Genomic DNA, 16,922 nt, shown 5'->3' on the forward strand with positions numbered 1-16,922 from the left:
TTGCATATGTGCCTTTTGATTTATGCCAATCATCTGTTTCTAGGATACGAGCCAAAATCCTCTTTGTAGGTTAATATGGCGCTGTTAAACCTCTACTCTCTACTATATTGCATAGCTCATCTTTTGTGTGTTCCATGTAACCTAATTCTTTTGCTTTTGTGCATGGACCCCTTAAAGCCAAACTGGCAGCCACATAAGGTGGGGGGTACTCATCTACAGTGTCTTCTGGCCAAACGTAGTAAATTTGGGCAGTACATTTATTAAACATCTCTGTCAAGCCAGTTTGATTTGCTACTTTAGCTTCTGTCTCCCATGTACAAGCTATTCTCCACGTTCCTTCACTGCACAGTAGCGGGCCAGAATCGTGCAGAAAAGTTTGCCATACTTGTAAATCAAAAGTCCCTTCAGATTTTATAGGTTTAGCTGTTCCCTTTGTCCATTCTACCCATTTATCTAGGGGCTCAGTATAGGCAGAACTGTACCTTCAGTTCATATATTCTGTAGCGCTCATCTTGCGCTGGGCATTTTCTGAAGGCCTCTCTCCCATCATTCCCTTAATTAATTTATTGCCCATAATGACTGGCCAGTCTTCTCTACTTGTGCCTATACCCTCTTGCCTCTAAAACAAATAGTACAGCAAATCTGCAGATTTACAAGAATAGTCACCAATTATCTACGTGGATAGAAGGGGTTTATGACAATAGACCTCCTCGTCTCTTCTCTAGAAGGGGTTTATGACAATAGACCTCCTCGTCTCTTCTCTTCTCAGTGAGTTTTATCTGACCCTTCCAAGGGGTTTATGACAATAGACAAAATACTCATTAAGAGACCCTCCTCGTCTCTTCTCTTCTTTGTGAGTTTTATCTGACCCTACCATGCGCCTCTGACCCAGGTCGCCCACAAGGAGTCAACGCAGGGAACTGCAGAGGATTTTCCCTATCCACACACAGTCCAACCCGTGAAGGGGGACACATACACATTCACACACACACACGTTACCTAACCAGAAAGGTCAGAGAATGGTCTGGTTTCCTTGAGAACCGACAGATAGGATACATAGGAAAAGGCAGAAATATAGCAAGCTTAAGGGCAGCTTACCTAGCCGGCATTTGAGGTCTGCGCTTCCCAATGATCCCGATCAAAGCGTGGTTCCTTCTGGAGACTCTGCCAAACTCCTGGCTGGCTCGCCAAGCTGATATGACTAATTTCTGATTGGGACTCTAGAACAGATTCACAGTACTCAATCACTGTGTTTAAAATGTCTGTTCTGTGAAAATGTATTATTACATGTTATTTTATACTTAGATAAGAAAGGGGTGGTGTGAGATGTTATTAAAAACTAACAAATAGAAATATGTTATTAAAAGCTAACAAATAGAAATATATTATTAAAAACTAGCGAAAAGAAAAATTGCAAAAGTAAAACCTTGATAAGGGAGGGGGGAGTAGAGAGCGTTTAGTAGGAGATGTGTCTGTGTGTTAGGTGAAGGTTACAGAACACATTTCAACAGTGAGAACAAAATGGAGTCTCTTGTGCTTAAATGAACAGTACAGTGAATGTCCATGTCACAACCATCATTTGATAGTTCTGTGTCAGATCTCTTAATTTCCATAGCTATGCAGCAACACATATTTATCACACAAGGATCAGATCCATTAAAAGCACACATACCAGTAATTGCTTTTTTCAATAGAGCTCCCTAATGTGTGTACACAAAACACAAACTGGCAGTGTTTTACTGTAAATAGGATTTCGTGTTATCTGGATTTAACCAACAATATTGTACTTTGTGTCATGGAGCAGAAAAAAATCTGAAATATTAATCTGATACTCTGGAAATTTCTCGTTATTCTGTCAATTTTAGAGCAAACCTTTCACAAAAAGCAAACAGCCTTGCTGTCAAGTGCTACAGCTTCCTATCTGAATAACCTGAATTTGTAGCAGACTATCATCAAAGTTCTCTCTGTATATGAGCGATAGGGATGAGCAGAACACCCCCCTGTTCGGTTCGCACCAGAACTTGCGAACAGGCAAAAACTTTGTTTGAACACGCGAACACCATTAAAGTCTATGGGACTCGAACATGAATAATCAAAATTGCTAATTTTAAAGACTTATATGCAAGTTATTGTCATAAAAAGTATTTGGGGACCTGGGTCCTGCCCCAGGGGACATGGATCATTGCAAAAAAAAGTTTTAAAAACTGTCATTTTTTCAGGAGCAGTGATTTTAATAATGCTTAAAGTGAAAAAATAAAAGTGTAATATTCCTTTAAATTTTGTACCTGGGGGTTGTCTATAGTATGCCTGTAAAGGGGCGCATGTTTCCCATGTTTAGAACAGTCTGACAGCAAAATGACATTTCAAAGAAAAAAAAGTCATTTAAAACTACTTGCGGCTATTAATGAATTGTCGGTCCGACAATACACATAAAAATTAATTGATAAAAACGGTATGGGAATTCCCCACAGGGGAACCCCGAACCAAAATTTAAAAAAAAAATGGCGTGGGGGTCCCCCTAAATTCCATACCAGGCCCTTCAGGTCTTGTATGGATATTAAGGGGAACCCCGACCAAAATTTAAAAAAAAAATGGCATGGGAGTCCCCCTCAAAATCTATACCAGGTCTGGTATGGATTTTAAGGGGAACCCCGCGCCAACATTTTTAAAAAAATTGCGTGGGGTCCCCCCAAAAATCCATACCAGACCCTTAGCCGAGCACGCAACCTGGCAGGCTGCAGGAAAAGAGGAGGGGACCAGAGAGAGCGCCCCCCCTCCTGAACCGTACCAGGCCACATGCCCTCAACATTGGGAGGGTGCTTTGGGGTATCCCCCCCAAAGCACCTTGTCCCCATGTTGATGGGGACAAGAGCCTCATCCCCACAACCCTTGCCCTGTGGTCGTGGGGGTCTGCAGGCGGGGGGGCTTATCGGAATCTGGAAGCCCCGTTTAACAAGGGGACCCCCTGATCCCACCCCCCCTGTGATAAATGGTAAGGGGGTACAAAAGTACCCCTATCATTTCACAAAAAAACTGTCAAAAATGTTAAAAATGACAAGAGACAGTTTTTGACAATTCCTTTATTTAAAGGCTTCTTTTTTCCATCTTCTTTCTTCTATCTTCTTTCTTCTAACTTCCTTCGGTTTCTTCCTCCATCTTCTTCTTCTTCTGGTTCTTCCTCCGGTGTTCTCATCCAGCATCTTCCTCCGCGGCGTCTTCTTCCCTTCTTCTTCTCGGGCTGCTCCGCATCCATGATGGGAGGCTCCCGCTGTGTGACGCTTCTCGTCTTCTGATGGTTCTTAAATAATGGAGAGCGGGGCCACCCGGTGACCCCGCCCCCCTCTGATGCACGGGGACTTGACGGGGACTTCCCTGTGGCATACCCCGTGACGTCAGAGGGGGCGGGGTCACCTGTTACGTAACGGCTGACCCGCCCCCTCTGATGTCACGGGGAATGCCACAGGGAAGTCCCCGTGCATCAGAGGGGGGCAGGGTTACTGGGTGGCCCCGCCCTCCATTATTTAAGAACTGTCAGGAGGTGAGAAGCGTCACACAGCGGGAGCCTCCCATCATGGATGGGGAGTGCCCCGAGAAGAAGAAGGGAAGAAGACGCCGCAGAGGAAGATGCCGGATGAGAACACCGGAGGAAGAACCAGAAGAACCAGAAGAAGAAGAAGATGGAGGAAGAAACCGAAGGAAGAAAGAAGATAGAAGAAAGAAGATGGAAAAAAGAAGACTTTAAATAAAGGAATAGTCAAAAACTGTCTCTTGTCATTTTTAACATTTTTGACAGTTTTTTTGTGAAATGGTAGGGGTACTTTTGTACCCCCTTACCATTTCACACAGGGGGGGCTGGGATCTGGCGGTCCCCTTGTTAAAGGGGGCTTCCAGATTCCGATAAGCCCCCCACCCACAGCCCCCCACAACCACCGGGCAAGGGTTGTGGGGATGAGGCTCTTGTCCGTATCAACATGGGGACAAGGTGCTTTGGGGGGCTACCCCAAAGCACCCTCCCAATGTTGAGGGCATGTGGCCTGGTACGGTTCAGGAGGGGGGCCGCTCTCTCTCCCCCCTCTTTTCCTGCGGCCTGCCAGGTTGCGTGCTCGGATAAGGGTCTGGTATGGATTTTTGGGGGGACCCCACGCCATTTTTTTAAAAATTTTGGCTTGGGGTTCCCCTTAAAATCCATAGATTTTGAGGGGGACCCCCACACCATTTTTTTTTAAATTTTGGTTCGGGGTTCCCCTGTGGGGAAATCCCATGCAGTTTTTATCAATTAACTTTTATGTGTATTGTCGGACCGACAATTCATTAATAGCCACAAGTAGTTTTAAATGACTTTTTTTCCTTTGAAATGTCATTTTGTTGTCAGACTGTTCTAAACAGGGGAAACATGCGCCCCTTTACAGGCATACTATAGACACCCCCCAGGTACGAAATTTAAAGGAATATTACACTTTTATTGTTTCACTTTAAGCATTATTAAAATCACTGCTCCCGAAAAAACGTCCGTTTTTAAAACTTTTTTGCATTGATTCATGTCCCCTGGGGCAGGACCCAGGTCCCCAAACACTTTTTTATGAAAATATCATGCATATAAGCCTTTAAAATTAGCACTTTTTATTTCTCCCATAGACTTTTAAAGGGTGTTCAGTGGCTTTCGAATTTGCCGCGAGCACCCCAAATTGTTCGCCGTTCGAGCATGAGTTTGACTCGAACTCGAAGCTCATCCCTAATGAGCGACAGTCAGGGCCAGCTGTACTGTTAAGACAGTACAGCTGGCCCTCCTGTATCGGGCCAAGGCCCCATTAGTTCAAAAGGGGGGGATTGGCACCTTATTAATAGGAGAGCCAGCTGTACTGCCTTATTGCTGACACCAATCCTCTTGGACTCACCCTGTAGCGCTGCCAGCTTCTCCTCCTCTCCCTCCCTATGGCTGTGCTGAAGGAGAATTGGTATCTGCACCCCACCCCCTTTCACTGCTCTGATCACACCCACCCCCCTGCTGTCCAGGCCCCCCTGTGTACCCTTTCCCTTGCAGCACTGCTGGCTTCTCTCCTCTCCAGTCTCTCCCACCTGCAGCTGCTGAGGGCACACAGGGGGGTCATTTCAGGATGGAGAGCGGGGGGGCGGTAAATATGTCATATTTACTGGCCCCTTCCTTTCCTGGAGGAATACAGTGAGCGAACAGTACTGATCGCTATTGTGTTCTTTCATCACTAAAGCACAGTAAACTGTGTTGACTTTTCTTCTGTTTGTCAATGAACAGGAGGCCTCTAAGCACTTCCTATTCATTCATCTGTGCAGTTTAGGCTGTAGAGAAGGAGATGGAGGAATCTATGTCTTCATTACCTTACTCTGTCTCAAAACTGAGACATTAGGAGTCTGTTTTTGTCCTCCCCACCACCACCTGCTTTAACCCTGCACCAGCAGGTAGGCTGTACGGGGCTCCGTGATTTCTAACAGCAGCCCAGGTAACCGTACACCTTAAATTTTTACATGTAAAATAACTTTTAATTTACATTGAAAAACAGGAAGAAACTAGATATAGGGTGGCTGATCTGGGGTCTGAAGAGAGGCTATTCATGGGTCTAAAAAGTAGACTAAAGGGGTCTGATCAGAGGTGTTGACTGATATGGGGTCTAAATGTTAAGAAAGGGCAGCTGACCACCACTGACGCTGGAACATTTTTACCTTTCAAGAGTCATGTTTCCTCTTCCTCATATCGGACAATATTTTCCCACTGCCTAATAATGGCAGGAATTTTCCTCCCACTGACCAATGACATGAGGCAGTTTTCTCCCTTAAACCAGTGATGCAGAACATTTTTGTCCAAGTGACTAATGAAGACTTTTCCCACTGACCAATGAAATTGGACTATTTACCTGCCACCGATCATTACCACAAGACATTTTCCTCCCACTAATGCCGCAGAATTTTCTTTATTCTCACTGACAGAGCCATTTCCCCCCACTAATGTTGGGGCTTTTTTCCTTCCACTGAACAATAATTCCAGGTATTGTCCTCCCACCAATCACCAACAGAAGGGCATTTTGTTTTTCTCCTACTGATTAATGACACTTTTCTTTCTTCCACTGACTACCCATGACAGGACATTTTCCTCCCTTCAATTGACCAGCAATGAAACAGGCACTGTTACATAATCCTAATCCCTGTAATTTTTATGTTGTGCTGTGCATTACATACTTCTCACCAAAGTGTTTGTTGTTTCAACAGTTGCTGGTTACTACTGTAAATCGTTCAATAGTAGTACAAGACTAGGTCAAACGTGTGCGGCGTATACTGTGTGTAGACTCAGACTGTATTAAACCATACCCCTTTAAACAATAACAAATATTTAGTGCTATGTAACCACACCAAGCTTTTGCCACAGAGCATGCACCACATTATCACTTCTCCTGGCTGTCCCTCTTTATGAAAGTCCAAATTTGTGAGGTATGAAGAAGGTCCAACCTGGAGCTTACACAAAGCTTTTCTAAGGGCTCCAGTGCAAAGGGGGGGGGGGGTGAGTATCAGTAGCAGATGGGTGGGTCATCAACTGTTACTTTGCCCTCAATGGGCAAATCAAAGATTTGCTTTAGGTTTTAGTAAAAGTATAAATTTGCTTCTTAGGCAAAAGTGTAATAGATTTGGCTATCATGCTAACAGATGTAAAATAAAGTGAAAGTACTAACATATTAATGTGCACACAGCTCACAAAGTGTATCCCAATAATAAAACATACAAACATTAAGATAACATGTTACTACTCGAAGATTGCTGATATGTACCATGGCTCCTGCTATCAAAGCATAGCAGTAGTTTCCTTGTAGCTTTTTAGTGGCTTCATTTGCCACCACAGTATCAGTTTGTGTTAGCATTTCTAAAAATATAATCAATGTATACACAATGTACTACAGTATAAAACAGAATTATGTTTGGTTTTTTTTTGGGATAGTCCAGTGAGTTGCTTTTTAAATATGGTGTCAATGTAAAATCTGTATTATTCACTTACATACAGTTTTGTGCTGTGTTGATTATATTAGGGTTATGGACCCGTGTAACTTTGAGCTGTTTTAACATTGCTTATAAATTTGTGAAAACTGCCTGCTTTTATCTTGTGGAAAATGTATTGAAGATCACTTTTTTGTTAAACCAACAGAACTTTTCACAAGTTTCTCACAGAAAACGTCTGCATATGCATTTTCTGAAACTACTGTTCTGTGTTTTTGCATGCTAACCTGAGGGCGGTAGTGGTGCATATGCCTAGTGTATCCAGATTGAATGCATGAGCCCTACTGCTTGATGCCCCACATAAAGCCAGATTATGGGGAGGTTGCACCCAGTGTTTGTTGTTGCACTGTATTGTTATGCTCTATTTTAGTAACATATGCTGCATAAGGAGAATGGGCATCACTATTCAACTCACTTACCATTTTAACAAAATTGCTATACACATGGCTGGAAATTCTTTACTAACTATTGGATGAGTCCATTCTCCTTTCATTGTTTCTGTATAAAGAATGGCAGGATTGCATGGTAGAGGGGCACTCACCAAATGGTACTGTATTCTAATCACTATAGTGTCAATGCTGTAGTGTCATCACTGACATCTGATATGCAGCACACATAAAGTATATCTGAACACAAGCACTGCATTATTACATAATTTCTATTGGTGTCATAAGTGACTATGAAGTTCTGATTGTAGTACAGAGTTTTGTGCAACACTACCTCATGGTGATCTGCATTCTCTGCCATAAACACAACCATTATTTGTTCATTTTGTGTTTATTAAACACCCCTAATGATTCTCTGCCTTATTTCTCTCCTTCTTTTGATACGTCCTGGAAGAAATGTCAAAAAGAGAAGATACGACCCATCTCAGTCTGGAATATGAGGCAACTTGGATATTGTCTTCCTACACCCATTGGTCAAGGACTCCAATGTCACATTTACGGGGAATCGTCACTCCATCTTATCCATGTGTACCAAAATTGAGCCTTTAATATTTTGACAATATCCTCATTGGCTTTTTTTCTCAGAATGTAAAGGCCTGCTCATTGATATATCTCTTTTGAACTCCAAATCAGCCTACTATATAACATTACAAACAAAGGTGCAATAGTTTTTCTGGAAATATAAGGTTCAAAAATGAAAACCACTTCTATCTCACTGGTTGGCGCTCAGTATGCTTCATCGAACTTAAGCATGATTAATTATTCTCAAAGAACACTAAAGAAAAACCAAGGCATGATTTTTATTTATTTTTTTTTTACTGAAGAAAAGAGCAATGTTGCATGGCATAGCACTAAGCAGACATACAAAATTAAACATACCATAGATGTAGCTACTGAACCAACCATGTTCAACCAATGTGGAAAATGGTGACATCATCGTGGAACATGGAAGAATTACTTTATTACATGCTTTGCAGGCTTTTAATCCACAAAAAACATTTCTCAAAATCTAAGCCATGATTTCTCTGCACTGACAGAGTGGACATGAAGTCATACAAATAAAAAGCAAAATACTAAGGACATGTAAATATGAAAATAGGACTTTAAATATAATGTATTGAAAGATTTTCGGATGACAAAAGCTTTATTTGTATGTAAAATTATATATTAAACTACGTATATATATATATATATATATATATATATATATATATATATATATATATATATATATATATATATGCATATATTTATATATGTATATACTGTATGTATGTCATATATGTTATATATATCACATACATGAAAAAGAAAAAAATATACATGCACACTCATACACACATTTGCCCCCTCTCTTTTTTCTAGCATGTAGGGTTGGCACGTTGGGCTTGCATACCTTAATAAAGAAGACTAAGCATGTACATGCAGGAAATTTTGGCACAACACGGATAGACTAAGGTTTGTATGCTTGAAACCAAAAAATACACCTTTATGAAAATATACTGTAAATTAATATATATGTAATAATTCTAAATATGATTAAGCTCCATTTTTTTCTGTCATGGAAATTTTGTACATAATGTATGAAACCAGAAATATAACTATTCATTCAAATTAATCACAAAAGTGCCAAGCTCATATGCACATTTCTGTTATCACTTGATTGTCTCCCACATGCATGTAAATATGTAATTCTTTGCATAATCGTATTATTTAATGCGGTAATGTAGGTGTATGACGCGAATGATACAGTCAATCCACTGATTTACACTTTTTTCTTTTGTAAGCTTTTCCATTTTTAGTACATTAGCCTTTTATTTGATATAGTCCTTATTTACTGATTTTATGCCATGAAATGCATTAATTTGTAATATTTTTGCTGTGTAATACACCATACCATTTCTATGTATAGTCTCAGATGTAGTTACATAGAATTAGGATATATTTACTTCAAAGTGAGTCAATGATCATATGAAATTGATACTTACATAGTGTAGCTTGCTTTTCTACTTTCCTTCATGCCCTTTGTAATTTGTCCTAGAATGCCCTGAGACCCAAAAAAGCAGGACGCGTCAATGAGGAAACAATGACCCTACACTTTGCCTGGTCCTCTCCTTCCTCCATCCCTCATAAAGACCCATTAATATAATGGGTGGATTTGTTAAAAGAGAACTGAGGGATTTAAGAAAAAACAAGCAATCATACTCAACTATATAGTCACAGCATCAGTCCGGTGCTGCATCTGTCCCCCGCCACCTTTAAGATGGAGAACTGAGCCATTAAAGACCACTGATCATCCAGTTCTCAATCTTTTTTGAGCAGAGAGCCGGTGACTATGTCACCGGCTCTCTGTTCTGCCCCTCCAGTGCTCACTGGAGTACTAAGCTGTGGAAGGGGCAGAAGTAGGTGGCTCAGGCTCTTAGTGGTGTGCTGAGAGGACTGATCCAGGTGTTCATTAGGCATCTGGGTGGATCATGAAATTAGCCAGGATCTCTCCAGAGTCTGGACCGGCGGAGTGACGTCAGCCGATAGCAGATTTTAGCCTGCTGTTAACTGAATATGGGTCACAGGAGTACAGAACTAAGTGCACTCCTGTGACTCACAGGGGAAGTAGGGCCAAAAAGAGCACAATCCTGAGTCAAAAGACCAAGGGAGCTGTTCATTCTTTCCCCATTACAGAACCCCTTTTTGATGTGGTTCCAGGTTGCTAGCCAAGAAATCAGAAAACACATCCAGGCACCCAGAACTGCCAACTACATTATGCTTCATGTTTTATTTAGTCACAGATTCCCTTTAAGAACAACTTTTATTTTTTCTCAGCTTTTCTGAAAGCGTTTCTCCAGAAAGAGTTAAACTCCTTTCACTTAATCACAAAGGAGGACTTTTTACTGAGTTAGATGTCTCAGCTCCTTATCATTCAAGGATGAGCCAAAGGCAGTTTGAAAAGTCACCTAATCTGAAAATAAATGGTCTTTGGTCCCATAGAAGGCTGTTTGGAAAGTCACCAATCATCAAACTGATTAACAAATACCTAACAACCAGGTAGCTTCAGATTCTGCACAAATTGCCCTCATCTCTCTCATATAAGAGAAGGCTGTAAATCAATAAATCTTTGAAAATTCATATGTCCAAGGAAAGAATATAACTTTTTTTTTCCTGGAGAACCTGTAAAATAACTTGAGGCAAAGAGCAGTAGTATACAACTTCCCAACAAATCTGTAGCATACTTTCATTATAATTCACTGGACTACTGAACTCTCAATGCTGGATAATGCTATGCTTGACTGGATTTTGTAGTATCATAGTAGGTGAGGTTGAAAAAAGACACAAGTCCATCAAGTCCAACCTATGTAATATGTATGATATGTATCTATTGACAAATGTAGACTAATGTAGGGATTTGCAACAAGTTCCATGCATTTTACTATATTAATTATGTTTGAGCAATACCGTGTTTTACACAAGTTTTTCTTTTGTAATACCCAAATTGGTGGTTTGACTGTATATATATATATATATATATATATATATATATATATATATATATATATATAGAAATGACTGGAAAATCATTGTATAATTACATTTAATGCATTTCACTACATCATTGTTGCATCATAAAACCAGACATATTGTCTGAAAACCTTATATGTAAGTAAGATGTTTATGCCATTTTTAAATTTTCTCCTGATACCTATTCCTAAGCTAGATGTATAGATAAATATTTTTAAGGTGTAAAATAATTGAGTTTGTAAAGCTCACATTTAGAAGTCTTTAGTCATAATGCAACAAACCTTTTTATTTTTAAATAAATGCTGAGATGCTCCATAATAACTTTTTTCCAGGGGCACCAGGCAACAGAGATGCTGGGTAATGTCATTGTAGAACACAATAGTCACCTTTAGGTATTTAGTGGCAACTGACGACAACTTTTCTAATTTGAATTTGTTAGCAAAATGGAGCTAACTAGGCCTAATCAGGCACATACATAACATTTTAAATAATTTGTTTGAGGTACTATAATCTTCACACCCTACACAATTATTAAATAACTACTCTGTGCATTTGGTATTTCCATCACTTGTGTACATACTCGAAAGTAAGGAATAATGATGTGCAATAAGTACTTGCGTGTGAATGGTGGTATTGATAACCTAATAACTTTCTAGAAAGCACTTGCTCTTAACTGAAAACGTGTTAATTTCATGCCCTTGTTTTAAGACAGTAGCATGTGTACTCCATGGATTGATTCTGATTGATTCAAGGATACATCTGTGTCTTATAATGTACTCAACATGACAGTTTATTACATTATAATGATAGGTAAATTAACTCCCTTTTTGACCTAAAAAAGTGTCTTGCAAAGATTTGCTTTCACTCCATTTATTTAATCAATGCTTTCCCCACCCATATTTCTTAACCCTTTGGTTTCTTTAAAATGAAGACCTACTTGTTTCTTTGAGAGACTTTGCTTTCTTCCGGATAGAACAATTAGTATAACCTTCACCCTTGTGACAGATGAACGGTATTGATGGGTCTTTTGCTGTAGGTGCTTAATCATAGATTAGCTCACAATGAAAGCCTAGGTGACATTCTCCCTTAAATCTTTCTACATAGTTTGGGCTGTCACAAAAATGAAACTGATATTGGGATTGTGTTAAATTGGAGTTCCAAAAGATGCAGAAAGTGAAAAAACCCATAACAATCAACCTCATTGCAGTTTTCTGATGCCATATCAGTAAAAAGAGAAAAAACAGATACTTTGCTTTGGGCTATTTCACTTTACACAGCTCATTGTCATTACAATATGTAAATACAATGTATTTTTTTTACACATTTTTTTTAATCATTTTTACATATTTTTATATCCTACACATTACAATAGCCTTCAACAGAAATACTTTTAAGGCAATGCATTCAACTTTACACTATGTTTGAAAACCCATAGGAAATATAATATCTATCCAATAAAGTATCAATTTCTAGTTTCAACTATATGAGAGACAAGGTTATTAAGATGTCAGTACCATTGCTGGAATACCAAATGATTACTTTTAAATACCAGACCTTATTCAATATGTACTACAGTATTTATTGAATATAAAATCAAAATGTTCATTGCAACTGCTCATAATATGACAGCAGTGAATGTAAATCTATAGCAATCTTTTTAGACTCTTAAAGGAGATATTTCTAGTTCTATAGAAATATGTTATGTTTTACTCATAGCGTAGCATTTCAGGATGATTTTTACTAAGGTGAAATACAATCAAATATCTGATTTGGTTTTCAGTGGTGTATCTAGAAATGCATTCGGTAGACTTGCAATGTGTGATTGAAGTTGAAAAGATTTTACTTTTCTGTCCCTAATGAGTTACGAAAGAATGTAGATGTATCTGAGATACCGGTAAGATAGTGAGGAGTCAACATTCATGTTGTGCAGTCAATACTGATTTCAAAAATTCTTAAAACTTCCAAACATTACATACCTAATAGGATTTCACATGATCTATCTTGTTACTCCTAAACATTGACACTGTTAATTTTACACGTTACTACATGGGGTTTCTCTTAGGTCTGGAAATGGACTCTATTTATGTAGTAGACTATATGACTTTTCAGTTTTAATAAACTCCATTACATTGCTGTCATCTAGTCACAAATAAAAAAAGAAAATACTAATATGTGCGGTCATATAAAAAAAAAGTTAACTTCTACTGTGAATTACATTGACAGTCTTAAATCTCAAGATAACATTTTAGGAAAAATATACGGTTTAAAGCATTTATATAGATAATTTATATAGATAATTCATAATACATATTCTATAGGGGAAGTGCATTTCCTCTTTCAGCTTATTTCCTATGCACGTTTATAAAAAGATGGTGCAGAATTGTGTACTTTTATTTGGAAAAGCACATATGGTTTAGATAGTTACAGAGACCCTGTCACAAGACCATTCACTTCAACATCAATACAATTGTATGCCAGTTAATGTATTTTTTTTGCTTGTTATGTACCTGTAAAAACCTCCCTCTGTGTAGACATCCAAAAGACCTGAGGCTGCTATTGGGTGCTTCCATCTTGGATGTGATGTCAGCAATCCCAGCAGACTCAGAGCTTTCACTCAAACGCCACTCTATAGAATTCCTTTTTGCTCCTCCCCTGGCAGCTACATAAAAGTTTATATAGGAGAGTAGGGATGGAGGCAACAGATAGTAATTAGCCTCTATTATGTGCAAGGAAGGGCTGTGCTAGGGATTTGACTCTTTCTGGAGTAGTCAAAATCATTAGTATGTTTGAAGGTACATTGAAAGTGAATAAAACATAATTTATAGAAAGAATAAACACTACAAGTAAGCATTTAAAATAAGAGATTTCAGTGCTTTTACCTACATTTTTTAGGTTGGTGACAAGGTCTCTTTAAAGGTATTGAAACTAGACCTAGTGGTGTGCTATTGTAATAAGTACAACATTTTCCCAATCTCTTGATTATCACACAAATCTGTTCAGCTGGTAATTGTTTCTAAAAGCTTTTAGATTTCTGCAGTAAATTCAAACAATAAAATAACAGTAATTCTCTTAATTTCTAACATAGCTTTTCATGGTTCCTCAACACATTTATTAGGTCATTTACTAAAGTGAAGTGAACCTAAGTTTGTTTTGAATATCTATTCACGTGCATATGATTTGCAGCATAAAACAGGTTGCCTTCACTTTAGTAAGTTACACCCAAAGAATTAATACTGTAGGCTTTACCAACTCGAGATAAAACCGCTCCTAAATTATTCTAAGTGCTTTGCAGTGACAATTTAAAACATCATATATAAAACACATTCTGCACGACTCCTCAGTAATAACTTAAGTCTTCTGTATGAGAACTGTCTACTTTTTTAACTTTCTTTAGGTGCATGTTGAGACTCTTTGTAATATGATTTGTTTATGTTTTTTCTTTACTATGCAACATTATAAATTGCACAAGTACCTAAAAATTTGAAAAATACTTGAATTTGTTTTTATTGGGAGATCATTGTATTGGAATTTATTTTTAATTACTGTTGTCTCCAATGCAATGTAATATTTTGAGGGAAATATGTATCTTAGTTTTAAATGCACAGTTTGATTTCAATGTTGCTTTCACTGTTAATGCTTATTTGCAAGTGTGATCATCTACTAACAAGCTTCAATGAAAAACTGGGTATGATTTAACAATTTCTTTGGCTTCTGGTATGTTTTTTGTTTACTCGTTACACAGTGATGTGCTTTCTCAGTCTCATCTGCTTTGTCACCCTACCAAAGAAGAGCATGTACAGAACAACCAACTCCTTTTAATACAAACTAGAGAATGGTACTGTCTTCCAGTATTTGGTACAGAGCAATTATAGGGGGCTTAGCCTTTTACATACGCATTGCTTATGAACCCTGTTAAAGTTTGTATGCGATTTAAACCTTCAATTTAGAAAAAATGGTCGTTATTTATAATTGTTCTATGTTATGAGTGTTACTGAAGAGGAAAAAACTGGTAGAACATTCATGCTATGTCAGATGCTTAGACATTTGCATTTTGAAAATAATTAGTAGATAAATTAAATTGTGTTTTTTATTTAAGTTTGTGATTAGTTATTTAGCTTACGTACTGCCATATAAGAACACAATCAGTGTAAACATTGTTTTTAGGTAGGCTTCTGGAACACAGTACTGTCATCTTTACAGTACATCCTATGTGCTGGCTGGCAAACACACCTTTGTAATCATCAAAAGCAGATCTTTCCTTCACATACACATTCTCTGTCAGTCCTGGCATCCTCTTAATTCTTGTGAGAGAGAAAATTGTTGTAGGCAGAGGTGGCCAGGTTAGGACAGGACAGGGGGTGAGATTTTGCAATAGAGGTGGTCAGTAATAGAAAAGAAAAGTGAAGGGTTAAACTGGCGAATATGTCTATGGGTAATTATTTTATGCTTAGAGGGATAGGTGGTTGAAGACAAGGATGAGGTTGTGAGCAGAGAGAGGAATTGGTGTGTTGGTTAGGTTGCAGAGATAGGAAATTACAAAGGCAAGGGTGTTACCATCAGAGTGAGTGAAAGTGCGTGTTGATTGTATTAGGTCAAAAGATGAGGTTAAGTTGAGAAGCTGAGATATAGCTAGACTGCTAACATTAACAGGGATGTTAAAGTCACCAAGAATGATCATGGATATTTCAGAGGAGAGAAAGTAGAGTAACCAGGCAGAGAAGTCATCAAAAAAGTGTGATACAAATCCAGGAGGCTGATTAATCACTGCAGTCTTCAGAGAAATTGAAGGAAACAGGTTTGTACAGTTGTTCTCAAAAGAGAATGGGATAGGGGGGGATAAGGAGGACTTAAAAGGTGCTCCAACTACACCTCCTTTCTGTCTGCCTTAGGTCTGGGTGAGTTAGTCCAGTGGAGGCCACCATGATCGAGATTATTGAAGCCAATTATCAGTAATGGCAAGTAAGTTAAAGGAACAGGAGATAAAAAGGTGAGCTTACTACGTGGTATTCCAGGGGGCACATGAGATGAGGGGGGGGCTGGTTTTTGGTAGCGGGAGTATACAAATTAAACTGAGTGGATTGCAGTTGTTGCCAGGGGATGAAGGGTGCCAGATGTAGGAGTTGGAGTTAGAGAATGGAGGTCCAGGATTAGGAGAAATCTCCCCAGAGATTAGGAGAAGGAGGAGGGTGAGGAAAGTAAGATGGGAGCGGGAGGAGGGTGAGAAAAGTAAGATGGAAACAGGATGAGCGCACATTCTGTACCTCACTGTCCTGATGTTTAGGTGTTCATGTGGGTTCATTATTTTCAGGAGGTGATGAGTGCAGTAATAGGGAGAGAATAGAAGTGAGGGTGATAAGCTGTGGGGTGGAGAGGAGTGGTAAAGTAAGGAGAATTTGAAGACAGAGGACACTAATGTGAGAAGGGAGAATAAAGAGAGCATACTAGAGGGAAAAGACCGTGGGAATCAGATTTCATAAGAAATGATTTTGAAAATGTTGGTTTGCTTGAAGTTTTTCCAGAGTGGAGCATAGTTCTTCTTGAATCTTCTTACTGCTTTAGTTAAACTGCGGGGAATTAGGAACTGATAACAGACACTTCAATGGAAGAAGAAATTGTCAGCAAACCAGACCAGCCACAGACATAGACCAAAGTCATAAATGACAATTGATTATTTGATCACTAAATGGAAAAGAAGGGGAGAATCAACCACCACAAATATAGACATGTTTAAGGATATTAGAGCATTTACCATAGAGAAATAGCAGTGTCATTTATCAATAATACATAGCATGGAGATGTGTAAACATGGGTAGACCAAGCCATAGACATTTACCATAGAGCAACAGCAGTGTCATTTATCAATCATACATAGCATGGAGATGGATAAACATGGGTATTCCAAGCAGCAGTCATTTGCCTGTAAAGCAGCAGAGAAGACACAATGACAAA

General features: G+C 38.8%; 1 protein-coding gene across 4 annotated transcripts in view; it reads left to right on the forward strand.

Annotated features, from left to right (window-relative positions):
• ADAM23 (ADAM metallopeptidase domain 23) overlaps window positions 1-15,938 on the forward strand; it is a 339,892-nt gene extending 323,954 nt beyond the window's left edge. For all 4 annotated transcript variants that reach the window (XM_073633382.1, XM_073633385.1, XM_073633383.1 and 1 more), the window contains exon 26: window positions 7,855-15,938. In XM_073633382.1, the coding sequence (XP_073489483.1) occupies window positions 7,855-7,900 (46 nt within the window). In that variant the 3' untranslated portion in view covers window positions 7,901-15,938. The remainder of the gene's footprint in view (window positions 1-7,854) is intronic.
• Window positions 15,939-16,922: the final 984 nt, after the last annotated feature.

The sequence above is a fragment of the Aquarana catesbeiana genome, linkage group LG06, assembly GCF_042186555.1.
Source record: "Aquarana catesbeiana isolate 2022-GZ linkage group LG06, ASM4218655v1, whole genome shotgun sequence".
Taxonomy (NCBI): domain Eukaryota; kingdom Metazoa; phylum Chordata; class Amphibia; order Anura; family Ranidae; genus Aquarana; species Aquarana catesbeiana.